At 51.1% G+C, this 21,534-nt stretch overlaps 1 protein-coding gene across 3 annotated transcripts in view; it reads right to left on the bottom strand.

Annotated features, from left to right (window-relative positions):
* LOC144126030 (uncharacterized) overlaps positions 1-21,534 on the bottom strand; it is a 77,435-nt gene that overhangs the window by 18,504 nt on the left and 37,397 nt on the right. For 2 of the 3 annotated variants that reach the window (XM_077659911.1, XM_077659912.1), the window contains exons 3-5: positions 18,785-18,864; positions 18,488-18,563; positions 16,701-16,859 (exon numbers count right to left, since the gene is read on the bottom strand). In XM_077659911.1, coding sequence (XP_077516037.1) covers positions 16,701-16,859; positions 18,488-18,563; positions 18,785-18,864 — 315 coding nt within the window. Of the gene's footprint in view, positions 1-16,194; positions 16,301-16,700; positions 16,860-18,487; positions 18,564-18,784; positions 18,865-21,534 lie in introns of those variants that run through there. The other variant, XM_077659914.1, reaches the window with a different exon arrangement.

Raw genomic sequence — 21,534 nt, 5'->3', positions numbered from 1 at the left:
CCGAACATCTTTTTTCCCGACATCGCAGCATTAACTGCATCAGCGTCCGCCTGTTCATGTTCGATTTTATTTAACAACGTGACTCACTCTAGCCCCCAGAGCAGTCTTGGAGTGCAAAGACAGAAGCAAAGCAAGAAAGCGAAGGATGAGACAGATACTTGCTTTGCAAAGAGCGCATACGTATCACTCCAGGCACCCACCGTTCTTTCTTTCTCGGCCGCAAGTTGAGCGAAGCTAATCCCGGCGCCGGATGTCCCCGCGATGCCTCCCACACGAGTGTCCCTTGTGGCAGGGCTTCTTTGCGAGGCCCTTCTTCCATTCGGGACCCCTCTGCCCGACGCCCTATTCCCAGTGTCGCCCTTTCATTACTGCCCCGGAACGACCTCGCGCGCGGCGCCTCATTTCTTTCGCTGCGCGCTAATCTCCGACCCGAATGTCGAGCCGTCCCGCTGCGACTGTCTTCCCGTCTCCTCCTGCAGCAGCTAGGGAGGAGAACTGCTCGCGCGCCGCGCCACGTTTATCTCCAGCACGGTGGATTAAGGAAGAGAAGGTCGAGCCCCTGATCCTAGCAAGCGAGCATGAGCGCCGTCGTCGGACAGCTCGCATAACTGGATGCGAACAGCGAGTCGTCCGGCTAAACGGAACAAAAAGAAAAAAAAAGATCTGGCGCAACACCCCAGGCAGGCTGCACCGCTGGGACGGAAGATCAGCGAGCTGGGGAAAACCTTACTCGCGCATGTCGCCATCGACACCGCTGCCGCAACTACTGCACCCTCCACTTAACCGAGGTCGCTGAATCCGGCCCGGTTTTCATGTTCCAGACCAGTTTCGACAAAGCTATTGCTCCAACTTGACCTGAATGCTCCGGAGATGCCTACTCTGTAGACATGAAATAAAAAATTAAAAAAATTCTCAGACATTTCTCTACCCAAGTAAAAAGAAGTGTCAGAAATAGCTACCTCCCCCCCCCCTCCCCCCCCGCCCCATTCCCTCCAGCTGTGAACCCATGAGTGGGCCTAAACAACGTTCTCATTGGCCAGCCCGTGAAACACTGTAGTTTTCGGCTAAAATGACATATGTCAATGGCGATGCCGTTTAGCCCAGAGGAAGTTATATATGGCTGTAAAATGCGCATATGATCGCAGAGTGCAGTCAGCTTTGGGAAATGTCTGCACGAAAAGAATAAGGCGTGTTTTTTTTTTTTTGCAGGCTCAGTTTAATAGCGCAAAAACAATAATAAACAGACGTATAGCGCAGCTTTGTTGCTCAATCTCCTACGGAGCATAAATGCGAAGATCCAAGACTGCGAGATCGAGGAGCATCTGCGATTAGTTTGCGCGTTTAAGTGGTCCGAAGGATGGGGGAAGGCATGCGCCGGACAGCTTCGAGTTGCTCTAGATGATACGAAAATTATTCGCGGTCACGCCGGATATATTTTTCACAGCAGATATCGGCTTACGACAAGCGTTAATGCACCACGCGCATTTCAACTTGACGACAACGACCCACAAGAGGCTCGGCTGTAGCAATGAGCAGCAGCGTTCCAAGCAGCACAATTTCGCGCCACTGCCTTGAAACTAGCTGCAATGTTCTTACCACACACGCAATACCATATAGTACCGCGAAGATGCCGTCACTTCGAGCGCACGTCAGTGCCAGCGGCCTCCGATCGAAGGTCTTCAGCAGCGAATGAAAATAATCGCGGCGCGACGACAACGAAGCTATCTGGCCACGAGGGAGGGGGTGGCCGCCCCGGGCGTTTCCCTGGCCAGCCTGCAATTTTGCCAATTTGAGCGGCGATGCGCGCAGGGGGACGACGAGGGGGCGGGGGCTGCCAAGTGGCCCCCGTCTCCCCGGCCGTCGACCGAGGAGAGGAAACCGCCGAAGCCCCGCCATTTTCTCCTCCAACACCCCCTCCGCCCATGCCCCCTCGCCCCGGGGGAACTTCGACGGGCACGTCCCGGACACGTGCCGAAGTGGAGGAAATACGAGAAAAATACAGCGCGCGCACGCGCAGACAACGCACACAGACGTCCTCCAAAGTGACGCCGCCTCCGATATAGAGTCACGTCGCGAAAGCACTTACCGGTGCGCCTCTCCTCTTTTGCCGCACAGTTATTCTCAAGGCGCGCTGGGAGAGTGAGGGCGTCGCTGAAATATTGAGCCCGAAAAACGGTTCTCAGGAGATGCGCTGGGATGCAGAGAGAGAAAGAGAGGTGGTGGGAAGGCCAACTTGCGCGTTCGGTTCTCTGTCCAGGGGTGCTCGCGTTTCTGGCAGTTTCCGGCAAGTAGTAGTAGTAGCAGCAGCAGAAGCAGCTCGGCGGCGTGCATATGGGATGTTGTTGCCGCGGGGAAAACAGGCGAGGAGCCCATCGTTTCGCCAAAGTCGGTCGCGAGGAAATGTGCTTCGCTCAGAAACGAAAACGGCCGAGGAGATTGCCGGCAGCAGAAGTAGCCCATGAAGAGAGACAAGTGCGGCAGTTCCCCTCTTCTTTTAATTTTCTTTTCTACTGGCGCGTATTTGTTCGCTCCATTGTCTTGCGAACTTACTGAACTGCGAGCACTTCCTGATGGAAAGAGCAAGCAAAACCTGTGACCGCAAGAAAGCGTTGGCCAGTAGGGCGGTGCGCGGATAGCCTAACGCCCGGGTGGAATGCACCTTGGCGTGAAACACTGCATCAAAGTAGGAAAAAAAATTGTGCAGCACAGAAAAGCGACTGAGCACGTCGCATTTCATAGTTCCTAAACTTACAAAAAAAAAACGGCGGGAGTGGGGGCATGTGGAACAGGTGGAATCGCACACAGGAAACTACGTGATGAAGTCGAAAGAAAAACAGTGTATGTATACGCACACCAAAAAACGAACTCAGCGGCCATAGAAATTATCTCTAAATGTGCCGCCGCGGTGGCTCAGTGGTTATGGCGCTCAGCTGCTTACCCGAAAGACGCGGGTTCGATCCCGCCCGCGGCGGTCGAATTTCGATGGAGGCGAAACTCCAGAGGCCCATGTACTGCGCGATGTGAGTGCATGCTACAGAACCCAAGCGGTCTAAATTTCCAGAAGCCTTCACTACGGCGTCCCTCATAGCCTGAGTCACCTTGGGACGTGAAAACCCTACAAAAAAAAAACTATCTCTAAATATGTCGGCTAAGACTTACATTACTTAATGTCCATGTTTAAGGGAGGTGCAGTGTGTTGGCGACCTCGTGAGAAGACAAGGAAAACACCGGATAGAACGCTGTCCTGTGTTTCCTTGCCCTTGTTTAGTCCCACGTTCTTTAGCACCGTTAGCTGGCAAAGAAGGCTTTAGAGGCGACCACACCGTCACAGTTTAACAAGCGTTGTTGTCCCTGAAGTCGTCTGAGCGGCTGTCACAATAACGTACCGAGTTTTGTTGAGGACCACCTCGGCGATACAAACATATACCGACAGATACGGAGGCTGTTCATACGCCATATTGTTACGGGATGTTTTTGTAGCAGAAGACTATCAAGTATTTTGCAAGCGTCAAGAGACATTTAGTACCTTGTTTTATTGTCCGAAAATAGGGCTCAAAGAGCCGACTTTCGCCTGAGCACAAGCTTTGTCCCTCGTTTCTATCCACGCGCTCCAGAACTCGACGCGTAAAAGCTTTCTGCACAGCTCCATCCCATACAAAAGCAACAAGCACACAGAGTAGAAAAACAAAACAAAGAAAAGGAAACTCGCACTCTGATAAATTCTACTCTCGCAAAGCCTGCGTGGACTCAGCACGAGAGACTTCCCACCTGAGAGTCGCGACGAAAATTCTATTTTCGTCGCAACGCTAGCGAGAAACGGCGCCATGAGAAAAGATCCCCAGGAGCTCAGCAATAAATATAAAAAAAACGGCTTCTGAACGCGCCACCGGGCGACAACTCTGATTCTTCCGGACTTGCACTGCGCGTCGTCGCTGAGGCGTGCCTTTCTGGGGCAAAAAAAAGAGAGAAAAAGACGAGAAAAAAGGAAAACGACTGAAAGCCAGCGAGGTGCGCTGGCGTTGAGAGCACGCTAGCTGCAGACACGCTAACTGAACGCGACGTTCTTTCAGATGTGTGCCCGACTTTGTATTCCACAGCCACCCAGTGTTGACAAACGAGTGTTAAAAATAAAAACGCCTCTATGCTTCCTCTACAGTCGCTGAACGCCTTACTAATCTGCCTTACTTGCTGGCAGCGGCAGACCAGCATAGGTGATAGGAGGTACACTGCACCCATCTTCCAAGTTGCGCACACCAGCTCCATAAAGATATTTGTACGAAGAGCGTAGTTAAAGGCGCGTGACCTGAGATTCGCGTCGTTGCAGCAGCAGCAGCAGTAGTAGTTGGTTTATGGTATATGGGGGTTTAGTTTCCCAAAGCGACACAGGTTATGAGGGACGCCGTAGTGAAGGTGTCCGGAAATTTCTACCACCTGAGGTTCTTTAACGTGCACTGACATCGCACAGTACTCGGGCCTCTAGAATTTCGCCTCCATCGAAATTGGACCGCCGCGGCCGGGATCGAGCCCGCGTCTTTCGGGCCAGCAGCCGAGCGCCGTAACCACTCCGCCACCGCGGCGGTTAGTAGTAGTAGTAGTCGGCGCAACCGGAGGGTGGTTGCCATGGGAACAACTCAGAGGGTGGTTACCGTGAAAGGAGGACGGTATGACGACAACGAAAGAATGCATAACTGGAGGGTGGTTACCACCGGAACCATCAGGAGGGCGGTAATCGTGGAAGGACGAGGGTATGGCAAATTTAAGGAATTCGCAACTGAGGAGTGGCTGCCACGAGAACCCCCCGAAGGCTGGTTACCGCGCATGAAAAAGGGTTAACGAGGAAGCGGGGGCTATGGAGAGAGCGTAGGAATGCGTAAACGGAGAGCGGATTCCGCGGAGCCATTCGAAGGGTGGTTACCGTGGAGAGAGAAAGGTATGGCAAGCGCCAGGAATACGCAACCAGAAGGTGCTTTCCACGGGAACCATCCGAAGAGACATAACCGTGAAAGAAGAAGGGAGGGTACGGCGAATGCGGACGAGAGGCTCAGCAGCGCTGGCGCCGCGTGCCTGGAGCGGAGCGGCGGTCTGGTGAGGACGCTAGGCGAACGAGAATGTGAGGAAAACCAAACGAGTGCTCTATAACTATACATACATGCATGTCGATTTTCAATTCTTTACCTCAGTATATCGCGAAGAAAAATTCCTCAACAGCTGTCGCTGCATATCGGGTAGCAGAGTGGTAACAACTGTGGGAATGTTTTTTTTTATTTACCATGACGACTAATCCCACGAATTGTTATCGAATGCAGAGCCCCTTCGTGCCTTCTTTGCAGTGCCACTCTCGCGAACAAAAGGCAGCCGCAGCGCTAAAGTGCGCAGCAGTGAACAGAAAAAGAAAAGAGTTGCGGCACAGAGGCTAAGTAAAGTTGCAAATAAAATCGTAAATTCACACAGCTGGACAAGTCTACATTGCTGCTCGGGAAATTTTACTAGAGACAAAATACAGGCGCACGAACGCCCCCCCCCCCCCCCCCACACACACACACACATGCGCGCGCACAAAATGACCAGCGTAATGACCCGATTGAAAACTAAAAAGGAAAGCGCCTCAACTGCTTCATGTAAAACGTGATAAACATGTCAGCTTAATCATCCCGGTCCGAGAATGGGTTCATCAACGGAAGAGCGCAAAAGAGGAAGCACGGATCGTAACAGCAGGACAAAACAAAATCAGAGGGAAAAAATCAACCAAGTTACTAAGCGCGCAGATACACAAAAACAAGGAGGAAACACGCCATAATAAAACAAGAGCTGACTAAATGGCGCGCACACGTCTGAAACTGATTTTAAAACCGCCCCACGGAATCGCTTAAAGAGCGCTTCCGGGCCAGAGAATCGATAGAATTGCATTATTTATCAAACAACCTCATTAGCTGCCTGAGATGCGGACACTCATTGCCGTGACCGGAAGTAAGGCCTGAAAGATAACGAATGCCCGCCGATATAAACGCTGATGCGGCTTAGGACGGTAATGACGTTTTAGCTTTTGCATCCGACGCTTACAAGCAGCCTTTTTAAAGATGAATAATCTGCTGGCAACTGCAAGTAAAATTGCTTGACCGGCAAAATGCAGTAGTTAGAATAAATGATAAAAAAAAGTTCTTATTTCACAAAATTGGTAAAGTTAATTGCAATCCAGTTCATAAAAAAAAAAGAGTTCGCAGCCAGTTCGTAGCCAGTTAATTGCAAGCCAGTTCGTAAAAAAAAAAATCGTTCTGCGGCGCAGCAAAAAATGATCTGTGCTAAGGAATAATTCAACGCAGGTGTTTTTTTTAACGACAAGCACACTTTTCCGCACAGCGGGTCTTGATGAGGTGAAGCCAACTTAAAAGGCAAGTGAAGAAGTTTTAGAATTTGACGAGTTTAAAAGGGTCGATTGTGTAAAACTTGCAGGTAAAGCACGTGAAGTACTTTCGTGCTAGGATATTAAACGGTGGCGTAATCGCATAATAAAGCCACATCAGCCTTCAGGCTTCTCTGCAGTGCGCAGCGGCGGGCAGAGGCCACAATGATGACGAAACGTAGGGCGGCGCTGCGTTTCCAGCTAAGAAACGATTGCTTCAAGGAAACAAAGAGACGCCGCCGAAGGCGAAGCCCACGAAGCATTGTTTAGTGGTGTTAGAAAACGCAGAGCAGGTCGCGGGGGAAGGCAGCGGACGTCTCAACAACACTTACGTCATCACGAGTTTCTCCGCACGTCTCCAATGCAGTGAGGAGAAGCCTATCATTGCGGTTTCAATCGGCGATTACGTCACTATTTTAAATGCTAACGCAGAAGTACTCGGCATACTTTACTTAGAAGCGACATAGATTCGATTTCTTGAAAAACCTCAAATTCTAAAAAAAAACATTTCACCTTCCCTTTAAGTCGATTGCACGACGATTCAGGAGCAAAGCTTGCAGGCACAGTAGGATTGAAATTATGATTTTAAATGGGAACACAGTTACTTCTTACGAACTAAACTTCCTATACCACCGTATGACTGGAATGAATTACTGCTGAAACTGGTGGCCGTTAAATGCCAGAGCGTGGGAAGTATGTAGTACTACTTACAGTCCGGAAAGCTATCTGCGATGGCCTCCAAAGGCGAAACGAGTTTATTTATTCGATGTTCAGAAACAACTGCCCGTCAATGCATGATATTCTGCGTCAGTCCTATCCGGCTGTGCCTTGTTGATGTTCAGATCCCGTAACTGTGCAGGCGCGCTGCCTGAATTCGCTCTCGCCTGTAGTTCCCAAATCACAAAGCACATTCATGAGTTATCGTATCAGAAAATGTGATCACGAGGAAAGACAGAAAGGGCACGTAGTATTGCGGATGTCCGTACTAAAAGATACCCCAAAAGAGGATAAGATTTCAATTACGATGTAATTACGGAGCGGATTGTGGATGAAACAGAATAAAAGGCTGACCATGGTTGGCAGCTATGCGTTTTCCTTGATATCATAAAGGAGGAGGACCAAACTGTTCGTGCGCTAAGGCATGACGCATCTGTCCAAACACATTAGAGGGGTAAACAGCCTCCTTTGGCGCTCACTCATCAAGTAAAAACAAAACTTATTAAATTCGTTTTTTCCTACTGCTGTCCCTTATTTCTTCTTTTGCTCACCTTACCCACTGAAGTGTTCAGTTAGTTCAGTTTTTTTTTAAACCGTCGCAAAGAACCTCAGTGACAATTCTTAAATGGTGCCGAGGAGAAGCAATCCCACGCATCGAAGGAGTTTGTGCGCACGCGTGCAAGAGGGAAAATTCGAGAAGTAGAAAAAAAGACACCCCAAACACGCTTTAGAGGTCCTATGATAAAAAGAAGGAAAACGGAATTGAAATGGGAGTGCAAACGCAACCAAGGTGGAGCATAAATAGGCGAGCCCGAAAGCGATGGAAGAAAAGGTGGGTCGTTCATGCCCGCAGTGCCATCTTTCCCGACAACACGAAAACGCAAAACGCAGTGCATCCTCCACCCACGCTGCGAGAGAGTAACCGAGTGTGCACGCTCTTCCAAGTGCCTACACCTCGAAAGAGCCGGTCGAGAAAGGGAGCGTCAGGCGTCCGAGCAACAAGCAGTGAAAGAAGAGGCAACGATGCCCGCAAGGTAGGCGATAGAATAATGAAAAAAAAAGAATAACGGCGAAGTAGAAGAGAGAGTGAGAAGAGACGTCGCTTTAACGATAGCAGCAGCCGTGCCCTGAACGGAAAAAGCGAAAGAAACCGCGGCTGAGGCCGGCGGCGTTTTTCGGGCATAGGGCGCTTGCCCTTGGTCGAAGAAACGGGCTCCAGAGGGAGAAAAAGGCAGCGGGGAATATAAAATAGAACTAAGAGAAAACGCCCCTTCCCCTCCGGTGACAGATAAATGCGCCACTGAAGGGTAATACGGGCAGGAGAAGGGCCATCGCGAATAGTAGCGGCAGTCTGAGCGAACCGGAGGCCCGCGGTGCCACTGTTCACTCCCAATACCGCTGGGGACAGGTTATTAGGGAGCAGTTCGCTGCGCGCTCCCTTTTCACTGCTTTGCAACCAGCGGGGGACAGGTCGTGCGCTGAGGGTCGTCGCAAAGACTGCCCACACCACTTTAGACGGGGCGGTGAAGACAGCACAGACCGGAAAAGATGTCGTGATACGATGTTTCTCCTTTTTCTACTTACCTCGTTTATCACAGGTTCCCCCCCCCCCCCCCCCACCCCCACACGCACACACTTTCTTTTTCATCACGAACACATGTCGCTGTGTCTTACCATGCTGGCGTGCTCTGTCTGATACACTGCCAAGATTTTGGCAGGTATGTGAAATGACAAGGTAACTCAATCAACCAATAAAAACCTAGCACTTGTTGACAAATCTTTGATTCGGGGTGCAAAGCAGAGTGAAAACCTGATAAAACATACTCAGCATAGAAAGCGCGCAGTCTCGCGAGAACCACTTGCTACTTGCAAGTGGTTCGCGAGTTCGCAAGTTCGCGAGAACCACTTGCTTGAACCATTTATCTACTAGCGGCACTTGAAATGCCCCGTCAGCTGGGGCTCTTTCTTGGAAGATTGGCTTAGTGAAATGTGTTGGCATCAAGACAAGAATTTCGCTGAGAAAAGAAAACTTTGAAAGATACATAGGATATAATATAGCGATGAAGCTGCGTACAAGACAGCCTCCTTTAAAGAGAAAGAAAATATGTCACTGATCACAATTTGTTGGTCCGCTTCTGCGAGATGATTAGTTTTGTTTGCTTTTTATTAGTGTTTTCTCGTCAGCTACTGCGTTATAGCATTTTGTTTCTTTTTTTTTCTATCCATCGTTTGTGGATCCGCATCTGCAGACATGTCAATTTGAATTTACGGACATTTTGAGAGCCTGGTTTATCTCTTCAGTTATACAGTGAATACTGTCGTCCATCAGAAATAGGCTGAACAAACGACTGATACGGACGTAATAGTTATCAATCACCCATTAATGGCCTCTTCATTTCGCTTTCCCATGCACACTCAAAAGACGGATTCTTCACAGAGCCTAGCAAGAGGTAAGGGTTCCTGTGAAATCGGGAAAGAGCTCCATTGGGCACCACAAAAACAGCGTCGGAAGAAAACAGCGCAAAAAGATGTCGCCTAAAGAGGAGCCAGTCTGAGCGCTATCGCGAAACTGAGCGAAGTTCGAAAAAGAATGAGAGAAAGTATCGATCTTTTGAGAGCAAGCAAATTACCTCTTTTCCCGCTCACATAAACGTCACAGCGACTGCACCGACTTCTTTCGGTAGATGAAGCACCTGGTATCCACTCATTCGCCGAAAAGCAAAACCGGCACCACCCAAAAGGCGAACACAGCTCCGCATGGAAGCCAGCCGACCGTCACACGACGCCCCCACCCCCTCCACCCTATACGAGAAGCCATTAGTGACGAGCCAAGCCCAACTCCAATCAACGCGCTCTTTGGTTTTAGCGCAAACGCATCTCGGCGCGGTGTCGTCCCAGCCATTACGAAACGACGAAGAAGAAAAAAAAATGTGCAAAACAGAGGATGCCACAAATGGGACCGTAGAGAGATCAAGGGGAGTCGGGGGGGGGGGGGGGGGGCACCAACCGGTTGGGATTCACGCTCCGCAGAGCATGGTCAACAACCCGAACTGCGCATGCTCGATCAAGCTGACGACCTCCTGCTCAGCACCGAGGCAGGCTCACCCCTACACTTTCCAGCACCACTACAGCTGTGTGAGTCTAGCCATCGCCGCAGTCACCGGCTCGAGCCTTTGTGAGCCGCTCAGCGCGACGCGCCGGTGACAGTGCGGGCGCCGATGTCACGTGGGCCACGGGTTGCGGCAACGACAGCGGGTGCATCGTGGGAGCGCTACACAGCGCTTTCTCTCTCTCTCTCTCTCTCTCTCTCTCATTCTGTCGTGTTTACGACTGGTCGTAAAGCGGGCGCCGGCCCATCCCGGCACGAATGCGTCGTGAATAGTAATCGCGTGGGCGGCCTCCTGGGGTCCGCGCGATGAAGAGCAAATTGCGCGTGCCGACGCCAAGGCAGCGCATATCTGGAGCCACCCAGGAGCGGCGCAGCGAGGAAGAATTCGAACGGAACCGGCGCATTTGCAAGGCCCAGCAGCGCAGCCGAAGCCGAGACTGGAGGAGAAGAGGCGACGACACAATGTGGTCGCGCGCTCCCCGCGCTCGAGACGTCGTCGTTAATAGATAAATAGCGCGCGATATAGGGAAGTGTGGTTTGCGGAGACGCGGAGCGATTATGCGCGAATGAGACGAACGTTATGGTTCCGGCGCGTTTCTCGGAGAGCGCGCGCGCGGTTTGAGGCCGTAAATCAGCCTCGCGCAGCATTCTGCGAGGCTGCACCGCGAGCGTGCGGGGACTAAAGAAGCCGCTCACTCCAAATCTGGAACGGTGTTTAGGATGCGTGTGCTGCCCCCAGATAGCGGTCTAAAGTCGCCATTGTTCTGGGTGTGCCGTGGAGCAAGGCGACGGACGGTCGCTAAACCGATATTTCAGGCTGAAGTTTCAAAAACTGTTTCCTCTGAGGACAAAATCGCTGCCCCGAGAAGGGCAAATAATGTATGTCACGGGATCCCAATTTTTACGGTTTTCTGAGCCCGACCAGAACAGCGGCTGACACCGACAAGCGAAAGCGGTACTTTGTGAACGCTCCGCCGCTTTATGAGAGTGGCGCCGCAAAATTATGGTGCAACTTTTAAAGCCTACACCATTCTTACAAGAATGCCTGTTAGCATCGACCTTCGCTGCGCTCACGGCGCCAGCGCAGCGGCTCTCACGATGACGCTGTCGCAGCCGCCGAAGCCACGTAAACAACCCCTGGCGACGTAGCCGAATAAATCGCTACGCTACTGCGCTCGCTAGACCTGGAGCGCAAACTAGCCACAAAGTAGTCAGATGTCGGGAAAAACAATAGCAGGCGATACCCGCCGCTGGAAACAGCATAAAGCATGGAGCGGCTACAGATTTATTCGCGTCCATGTCCTTTGGCATGCACGGCGCACTGTGCTCGATGCGTGGCTTCTTAGTGCGCGTGCTCGCACCAATGGAACCATGGCTAAGTTTGCAGAGCTCTAGCTACAATGCTAAGACCTAGGACACGGTCTCGAGTCAGAGGCAAGCCGGGCCGTGATGGAAACAAGTAGCCGAGCAGTGCCCAAGAAGGGACCGAGCAGGGCCTGAGCAGTGCCCAAGAAGGGAACGAGCAGGTACCGAGCAGTGCCCAAGAAGGGACCGAGCAGGTACCGAGCAGTGCCCAAGAAGGGACCGAGCAGGGCCTGAGCAGTGCCCAAGAAGGGACCGAGCAGGTACCGAGCAGTGCCCAAGAAGGGACCGAGTAGGGCCTGAGCAGTGCCCAAGAAGGGACCGAGTAGGGCCTGAGCAGTGCCCGAGAAGAGACCAAGCAGGGCCCGAGAAGGGCCCCAGCAGACACCCAGCAGGCACAGTGTTGAATCCGTGTCGAAGCTGCATCGAAGCTGTGTAGAAGCCGTGTCGAAGAAAGTCTGAGACGAAGGTCCGAGTCTCAGCTCTGCCAGCAGCGCACTGTATCTGGAGCTTTATTCTCCCATGAATTGACATTCCTTAATTCGTGGGCGAAAAAAGCATTACGATCCCAATTCCCTTCCCCTTTTCTATCCAGTGTTCCTGTGACCTACTTTTCTTAATACAATTATTCGTCCATTGATTCTCCCACGAAGAGGGAAAGGCCACTTTTTGGCCAGACTCTAGACGAACGCTTAAACGCGTTTGACGGATGCTCGGCAAGCAGGTTTAGATGTATGATCGCTGCGTGCAGACGCGCGGATACCAATAACGTATCGTGGAAAGCCTTTCTCTGAAAAAGAAGCGAACAGTTCGATACAGTATAATTCGCTTCGCGGGCAGCGCCTGAAGACAGCCTGTTTACTCAGCGGAAACGAGTTCTCTCACCCATATTCTATGCCAGCCCCACACAACCGACGCTCTTCCCGAGCCCCCTCCATGGTTCCTGTCAAAAGTTAAACGAAACTGGGCTGCCAAGCCATGTTTAGACAAGAAAACGAAAAATTGCAAACAAACAGAAAGAAGAAAGACTTGCACTCTCGTATGCAATCCGTCCTCGGCGAATTTAGGCTTTCCGCGCGTAAGCCCCCTCGCCGCCCCTCGTAGAGATGGCGGCCGGATTCAATTTCAGCAGAACGCCTCTGCTTTGCTTAACCCTGCTCCTGAAACCACGCGGTTCGAAGAACAGGCTACGCAGCCAGCTTGTATCCGCGCCTTACAATCTCGCCAGAAATTCGAGCGAATCGCAAGAGCGCACACTTAGAGTAAAGTTGGAGCACTGTTCAGTTTTGTTTCATGGAAAACGCAATTTAGGGGGCGTCATATCTTCCTCTCTCCCGCTTTCGTAGAAGCGAACGCGCAATCCCCCACCAACGCCTTTCGCGCGGTGCGCTTTTTCCATTAGATCGTCGGGTGCGGCTAAAGTTGAAGATAATGCAAAAAAAAAAGAAATTAGTCCTTTGCCCGCTGCAACCTTTATTGTAGTTCGAAGTTCTAAATAAATTGTGCTTACCATCAAGAGCTGACACCAGAAGCTGTTAACCACCATCGACCAGATGACACGTTATATAAAAAAACGCGAAACACCTATTTATGGCGGTTGACCTAGACCATATAATTTTTGTGCCCATCTACGTCTATTCAGCGAAAGTTATTATTGGCTTGATCGTTTGTAGATTTTTTTTCAGCATTTCTGGTTTAGTTTTATGGGGTTTGACGTTCCATAGCGACTCAGTCTATGAAGGACGGCGTAGTGGAAGCCTCCGGATACTTTCGGCCACCTGTGGTTCTTTAGTGTGCACTGACATCGCACAGTACACAGGCCTCTAGAATTTCGCCTCCATCGAAATGCAACCGCCGCGGCCGAGATCGAACCCGCGTCTTTCGGGCCAGCAGCCGAGCACTATAACCACTGAGCCACAGCGGCGGTATTTTTCTGCATTTCTAAGCAATACTGTGAAGCAAGAGGACGGCTCACCAAGATTACGTCCTTAAAAGCCAACCGCCACGGGCGCTCATTCAAGACATTCTACTGGTAAACACGAAGTCCCGGGTTCGAACCCTGCCTCCATTCAGATTCGATGAACAAACGCCCATATACTGAGAATTCAGTGCTCGCCACAGCACCCCAGGTGCGTACCCAGCAATTCCGGACATGAGAGTTTTCAATGGGAAAGGGTTTATGAACGAAATTTTTTGCATGTATTGCAAGACTTCGTCATAACAATATATCCGCAGATCTCCCATCGGCAGGCTCTCATTTTTTTTTTGCTACTAAAGTTTTTGCTATAGTTTAAAACGTTCCCCATTGATTTTCTATGGCTGTCTTAACTACTCGATGCGAGCGATCGAAAAACTTTAAAAGAAATATTTTGCTACGCATTGCAAGAATGGACCTTCAGTATTTCCATAACAGTACTTCACAATATTCAAAATGTTTGTCCAAGAATGCTGGACACGTCAAAATCTGGAGCCGCGCACTATGGCATGCTTCACAGCCGCCCACGGCGTTGCCTCGGCACACCAAAACTGTTCGATCCATTAATCAATCAAACTCCGTGACACGAAGCTACAAGCAGAAATATGCGCGAAACGCAGGCAAGAAATGAAGGACAACACGCACGCAAAGCCATCCCCAAGCTGGTTCAGCACCGGGAATGCGGCGCAGCGTAGGTTGCAGGCGCGTACACCACGTCTGAGCCGTTCCAGTTTATTCCGTGCTTCGATCTCGATATTTTCATTAATTCGGAGGTAGGGGGGGGGGGGAATGTCTGTTGGGAAAAAGAACATAGAACTCCCTTCAGTTCGCGACTTCCGTGACTTCGCTCGCGAAAAAGGGCAAAGCGATTAGTTGGGAGCAAAGAAGACGAGCTAACACACAGGCGCGAAACTTCCGGTATCCGAGTGGAGTGCTTACAGCGCCTTGGTCTCTTAACGAGAGAGGGACTAAGGCGCGAAATCACGGCGTATGAAAAACATCGCGACGAAAGCATATGGGCGGCGGAGCGAAAATCTAACTGCAGCAGCGCAGATCGGCATAAATATTCAGGCGCTCGACTAATCTAAAAGGTGATGCAGCTCGAATTCGACAAGTGCCCCGAGTAATTCCCATTTACATCCCAGGTTTTCCTTCTCCTTTTTGTCCCTCTCAAAGCGTTGGCGCGTTCCATTCACGGGCCGTTTAATTTCCGCCACGCGGTTCAACGCGCGCGAATCTCCGGGGCGCTAGGCAATATATTTAAAGCGGAGAAGAAAAATTTTTCGAGCGAGCGTTTAAAATGAAAAACCGCGGCGATATAGCTCGAACAAGTGGTGCCAGGGAGAAGGCATCCGGGGGTAGATTTATTAAAGACACTGAGGTTCGCATGAAAGGATCACGACAATCGTTGAAACAGGGTTCCTTAAGAACTCCAGAGCCTCAAGATAGATGACATTCCTGAATACCAATAACGGTTCCACGTATGTCTACCGCAATGAATAGAGGTGACGAGAAAAAAAAATCTACACTAAAAAAAAGGTACAGCAGCCGGAGCGCGCCCAATTTAATGCGCACCGGCGCTGCACAAGCAGAAAATTAAACGAGTTAAAACCAAGCCATAATATAGAACCCAAGCAAAAGGAAATAACATACGATATAGTAAATGAGCCAGCGCGAAGGAAGGGTGATGGGAAGTGGGAGTATATGAGAGAGCCGCAGTCTTTGCAGCGAGTTATGAAGGGAGAATAAATTGTGTGAAAAGCACCCATACACACAGACACAAAAAAGAAAGATGAAAATGAAGAGCCTCGCCCTCGCGGTTATAGGGCAAGGCATATGCAACTAGCGGCGCGCCGGTAAGGAAAGGGTCCTCGCAGCGTTTCTCGCGCGGTCTTAGTTACTCGCCCGCTTGATTTATTTTACGGCGTCCGTAATGGCGGGGCGGGTGCTCTGACAGGTTATTCGTGCATGCCGCTGAGCTTCCGTGCAAGAAGTGCGAGGCGGTTTTCGCGGACGCGGCTACGGACACACGGGGCGAAGAACAGTTGCTCGGCGCTTAAATGAAGTGACCGATGCTGTGAAACGCAAATAGTCGTCGATATTGGAAGAGCGAGATGAAAAGAACAGCAGCTTGTACGTGTCACTCTGTGCACCATTGCTTATGGTTTCTGAGGGCAGGCGACGTGGTTGGGTGTTGCAAATATAAACCTATACTACGAGCCGTAATGTGCATGCACGCTTGCAGGTCGATGTAAGACTCGTGCTCGGGCTCCACCGTCTCAGTAATTCAATACCACTTAAAACCAAGTTCGCCATGTGCAAGTTGAAAAAAAAAATAATAGCTGAAAAAGAATGCCAAATGGCTTAAAAGAAACTGAACACTAGTTTATAACAAAACAACGAGGGGAAGGCGACCGCAGCACAGCCAGTTTGCTGCCTCGTGGAACGAGGCAGCAAACTGGCTGTACTTTTCGACCCTCAAGATATAGTGAAGCCATAGCAAACGCCGTGCCCTGCTTGGCTTCGTTAGTAATGGACTGAAATTACAGTGTGGCCGTTTCCTTCCATTTTTTTTCTTCATATTTTATAAAGATTTTTGCGCTTTTGTGCAGAACACTAAATGAACCTCACCCAGGTCGTGAGAATCCGCTTCGCACGTGGGAAGTACTGGGTTCGCTCCACGGAGCCGCAAGGTACCGACCGGTTTCTCCGATGGATGCATGCTTTTCCGTGGCCTAGTGCTCAGCTTCTCTCGGGTGCACTGCTTCAAAATTGGGTGAACTGGGAAGTGAGTCTTTGATCACATCTTTATTACTACTACTTGTGTAAAGCCATACACCTTGTGGCATAGCACTCATTCGCCACCGCTGAACCTGCGCCATTAAAATTCCTCATCGTTACTCACCCTTGGGACAAGTAGCGTAAGCGTCGAGGCGGTAGGAGACTAGGACCATCGTCCCTACGCTTCCACGCAGAAGGCATTGATGTAATTGCACGGCGGTGCGTATGCAATAGGCAGGGGTGGGGACGGACGACAGGTGGCGTGTACGTATGGAACGTCCGCGCTGGGACCTGACCTTCGCGTGTTTTTGTTCGGCCCGCGTTTGCAAGCGAACTGCGCGTGCTCGAGCACTTGCCGAATCGGAAGGCCCACAGCTGGGAGGAAGAGCCTCGCAGGTCCTGGTACCCGCCGAACACGTGCATGGCGCCGTTGTGCACCACGCAGGTGTGGCCCCGGCGGCCGGTAGGCCGCTGGCGCTCGCCGCCACCCGGGTGCTTGCGCCACGCTCCGCTGCCTGCGGAGAGGAGGAGGGGAAGGGAACAAGTGCAAAGGGGGAGTTATAGACACGTGGATAAGAGGTGCACTCGGAGTGGGCGCATCAAACGGGTGGGGCACGTGGAAACCAGGCGAGGCTGGAATCGATGCCACCGTTGCTCCGCGGGCTCGTTACGATATATCACATTGTTGATTTAGCGTTGGCACGTCAAATCGCTAGTACTACGCTTGGACGAAAGCCCACGAGATAAAAACAAAACGGCAAAAAAAAGCGCCACAAACGAGGGTCCACACTCTTCCGAGCCCGTGCAATGCTGCACGCAACAAGATTAGGGAGCTCCGTTTTTGCAGATAGGAAAAGGAAAGGTTATATGCGAGAAGATAATGCTACTAATTCTGTATCTGTCAGGCGAATGAATACATTTCTCTGTAGTCGCTCACGAAGACATGCTGCTCAAATTTGACGCGACAGAAGGCTCTTACGATGTAATGCTTCGTGTGCGAAGTCATCAAGGGTACATTGTATGCACTGTGAAGTTCCTCTCATCTGCTTATTATTCACGCGTTCTTATTTTCATGAGCGCCAGTAGGAATGTAATATCGTATGCCCGACCTAAATGCATTTCAGAATTCCTTAATTTTACAGGGAACCTGTTCGTGGCTCACTTGTGGCGCCAGCGCGGGCGCCTATCATTGTTGTGACACATCACGTGACCAGTGCGGCTCATGCGACTGCGGCGTCACAAGACCGGTCAAGGCACGTGACATGACTGCTCCCGTGACCGGTTCCGTCATTGGCAGCGAGAAGCACTCCGAGCGCGCTCCGTACGGTGCAGTCACTTCACTTAATAACAAATCGCAAAAGCACAAACACCTGCGCTGGTCGAATGCAAAAATGATAAAGTATAATCGTAAAGGCACAGAATTTAAATTATGCCATAGAATTTAGATTCTAATGAGAAATTAATCGCAGTCTCAAAAGCCTCGCTCAATTCACAGCTTCCAATAGACACAGCACAGCTAGAACTACAACGCATTGTGATTGTGCGCGTTCGACCAGAGCAAAGGCTTCCGCAAACTCCTATAGGAACATGCCAGATCTCCTGACTGGGAAACAGTCTTCAAAGTCATAGTCCAGAGCTCTATGGATGCCATGCGGTTAGGCTCCACGTAAAAGCTCCTTGACACGCAGAGAAGCTTAGACACATGCTACTCACCCAGTTTGTCGACGATGCGATGCTTCTTGGCTGTATCAATCACTTATATTGCGTAATATGCGGTAGTAAAACATATCCGCCTCAGGGGGAAAGCACAGCTGACAGCCACTTCTTCGTTTCCTGTGAAAGAACTAGGGTAGCATCCCCAAATATTACCATTCATTTCTTTAAAGTTCCCATTTCCGCAAAGCAGGATGCCACCAAGATTCTTTTTAAACCATTCTAAGGTACATTTAAAAATAATTATTAAATAAACAAATGAAAGAGAGGAATCCCGGACCAGCAAAGGTTCACCGGTCTTAAAGCCAATACAAGATAAACGAAAATGGAGCTCGTTAGCGGAGTTTTTCCCATAGGCCTTGCTTGGGGCGCCTTCGCGCCGAGAGCGGCGCTCCCGTTCCCTTGTGACCCAGCGACGCGGCGCACCCACCTGTGTCGAAAATCCAGAGCGGAGTCTCTCCCGTCGACGCGAAGCCAACTTCACCGCCGAACACGTAGAGCTTGCCCTGCGGAGAAGGCGAACGCCGTCAATGGGAGCACTCCATCACTGGCCGCAATCACGCCGCCGGCGAGACAGCAACGACGCGATGCTCTTTCTCCGAACTGCCACTGAACGCAACGGGCAAGCGGGAAGCAATCGGTTCCCCCACTGGCCCGGTGCGTGCGCAGTCCTTTTCGGGACGTCGCGGGGGAGGAGTGGAGAAAAAGTGGCTGTTACAGCACGTACCTTCCAGGAGACGACGGTGTGCTCCTGCAGGCAGGGCGGTCGGCTTCCCCGGCAGCGCACTTCCTCCCACCGGCTCTGAACTGCACGCCATAGAGCGGGAAAAACAGAAAGAAATGGTTTGAGAAGAGAGAAGAAGCTCACAGCGTGGGAGCCAAAACAAAGCTTTGAGATGGATTGCGCTGAATGTTTATACATATTAGTCATAAATGTATACGTAAAGAGAAAGCGCAGGCGATTATACGATGTGACGCAATAAATATGAGTTAGCTGTAGTGGTTGCACATTTCCCTTTAACTTGATTTCACATGGTGGGTGATTCTTCTAACCGGTACGTGCCCAGTGCAACGGAGGGTGCTTTGGAGGTGTCAACACGCACGCACGCACGCACGCACGCACGCACGCACGCACGCACGCACGCACACACCCACACCCACCCACCCACCCACCCACCCACACACACACACACACACACACACACACACACACACACACACACACACACACACACACACACACACACACACACACACACACACACACACACACACACACACACACACACACACACACACACACACACACACACACACACACACACACACACACACACACACACACACACACACACACACACACACACACACACACACACACACACACACACACACACAGAATTAAACTGCTAATGTAGTAAAAAAAAGTGGCAGGCAATTCGTCCGCTTCTGGTGCAAAGTAGTGACAACGAAGGCTGCATCACGACTTTCTCCCTCGTTCTCATTTCCTGCCTCACCCCATGAAGCATTCACTTAAAAGCCGCCATCGGGCCCGCTGGACCGTGTGACATCGCACGGGGCTATCTCCAGAGCTTGGATTCCTCGTCCAACCTGTTTAGCATGATTCTCATTGTTCAGAGCGTGGGCCTGGCCTGTGTCCTTGCATACCCTGAACACCTGCCTATCCATGTAAAGTTCAAAGCAACCAGCGCATTGCCATATCAATGACATTTCCAATTTGCACACGCCGAAAAGAGTTGTACGGAGTCTACTTCAGGATTATGCGCTTTAAAGGTTACCGTTAGAAAAGGTTAAGGCTTCCACGGTAGTGCGCTTGAAGGAGCTTGTTTTCAGGGAGCGCTCAAGAACAGGACTCACAATCCGGCTTCTCTTCGCGAGGTTGCGTGAAGACTTCTCCAGCGTTTCCGTCAAGACGAGTTAGCGCACCAAGTGCCTGACTGTGCACCAGCTGCTGTGCGCGAAGCAGCCACACCAAGGCTGAGCACGTGACCAGCAGCAAGAGGTAAGGACGCGTGCCACCAGCAACAAAAACAGTGGACAATGGAAGCAGCGGCAGCACACAGAGAGACGCGGCAGTGCCATAAACACGTAACAAAGAGCGATATATACTTCCCGACGCCAATACCACTCGCGAAAGTGCTCGCGACTGTAGTGAGGGTGCACAGGCCATATCGACTCCGCCGCTCGCAACCCAAGTGAAAACGTGCAGGAGGGGATGGGGACGAAACGGCCGACGCTGGCCGCCTTACTCGCACCGGGGCCGACGTTCCGACGTCATTAGCGGGTGCAATCTTCCCGATCGCTTAATGCGGTCGGCACGCGTCGTTATCGTGTTCCTCGGACCACTGGCGGTCCACGACCACTGTCCAATGGCACTGCACCCAGCCGCGCACCTGGCGCATGCGAGTGTGACACCGCCGGCCCCGTGTTCTCCGCGCGGGTGCAAGGACCCCGGGGCGCAATCGGAGTGCCACGGTCGATTGGGCCGCTACCGCCCGTGCAACGAATACGGGCATATATACGCACTAATGGATGCATATCTTACGACCCATCTCTGATGGGACAGAGCGGAGACAGACTCAGGATCAAACCTTCCGCTTCAGCAGGCCTTTTACCTAAGACGTCGACAGTCGCTTATCTTTCACCAGCTGCATCGAGCTAACGGCGGCCTACGAGAAACGTTGACGGTGCAACAGCTTCCCCTCGTGCATGCAGAGTAGATTCATGCTAATGGGCGTTTTTGAATAGTCCGGTAGAATTTCCGGCAACCTATAAAAGGTTTCTCCAACCCAAGTTCTTTTTTCAAAAAAAAAAAATGCGCTGCTTCTGCACTACGGCTCATATGGTGACCAGTCCAGAAGTCAGTCGTGTCTATGTTCTCGCAGAACTCGCGTACAATCCCCGAACCATTCCTGCTCTATTACAATTTCACGTGTGTTAAGAATCTTGACACTTTTATTTAAACTGGCCCCTTGAGAAAAAAAAAAAGAGAATGTATTCTGTAAACGCAGCAGATGCTCTGCTGACGCTATCTTTCCTTTCCACGCTATCTTTGCGTGGGCCGCCATATAAATGAAAAAGAATCCCCTCTAAGCCCTAAGCTTTGTTCACTATCACATCCCCAGCATTTGCTTTCGCTTACTTTCCCCACTGAGCATTTGACGAACTACGCAACGACGGTGTAGGTGCTACAAAAGCCGGGCACGACAGAGAGCAACAGAGTAAAAGAGAGGGTAAACCAGGAAGTACGCGCGACTTCCAGAGAAACCCACAGTGAGCTCACTATTCACTACAAAGAGTGACGCACAGCAAAGCGCTCGCGTCTGACAACAACGCGGGAAGGAAAAAAAAACGGGACTCGATCCCCCTGGGACTCCATAGCGGGTGTCCCAAAGGAGAGCGAACTCCCCGCCGGCCGAAATATTGTCTGGCGCGGCGCCAATAAAACAGGGCTTG

This window comes from Amblyomma americanum, chromosome 3 (genome assembly GCF_052857255.1).
Source record: "Amblyomma americanum isolate KBUSLIRL-KWMA chromosome 3, ASM5285725v1, whole genome shotgun sequence".
Taxonomy (NCBI): Eukaryota; Metazoa; Arthropoda; class Arachnida; order Ixodida; family Ixodidae; genus Amblyomma; species Amblyomma americanum.
Note: the sequence above shows the minus strand (reverse complement) of the source record. Positions and strands in the feature narration are given on the sequence as shown.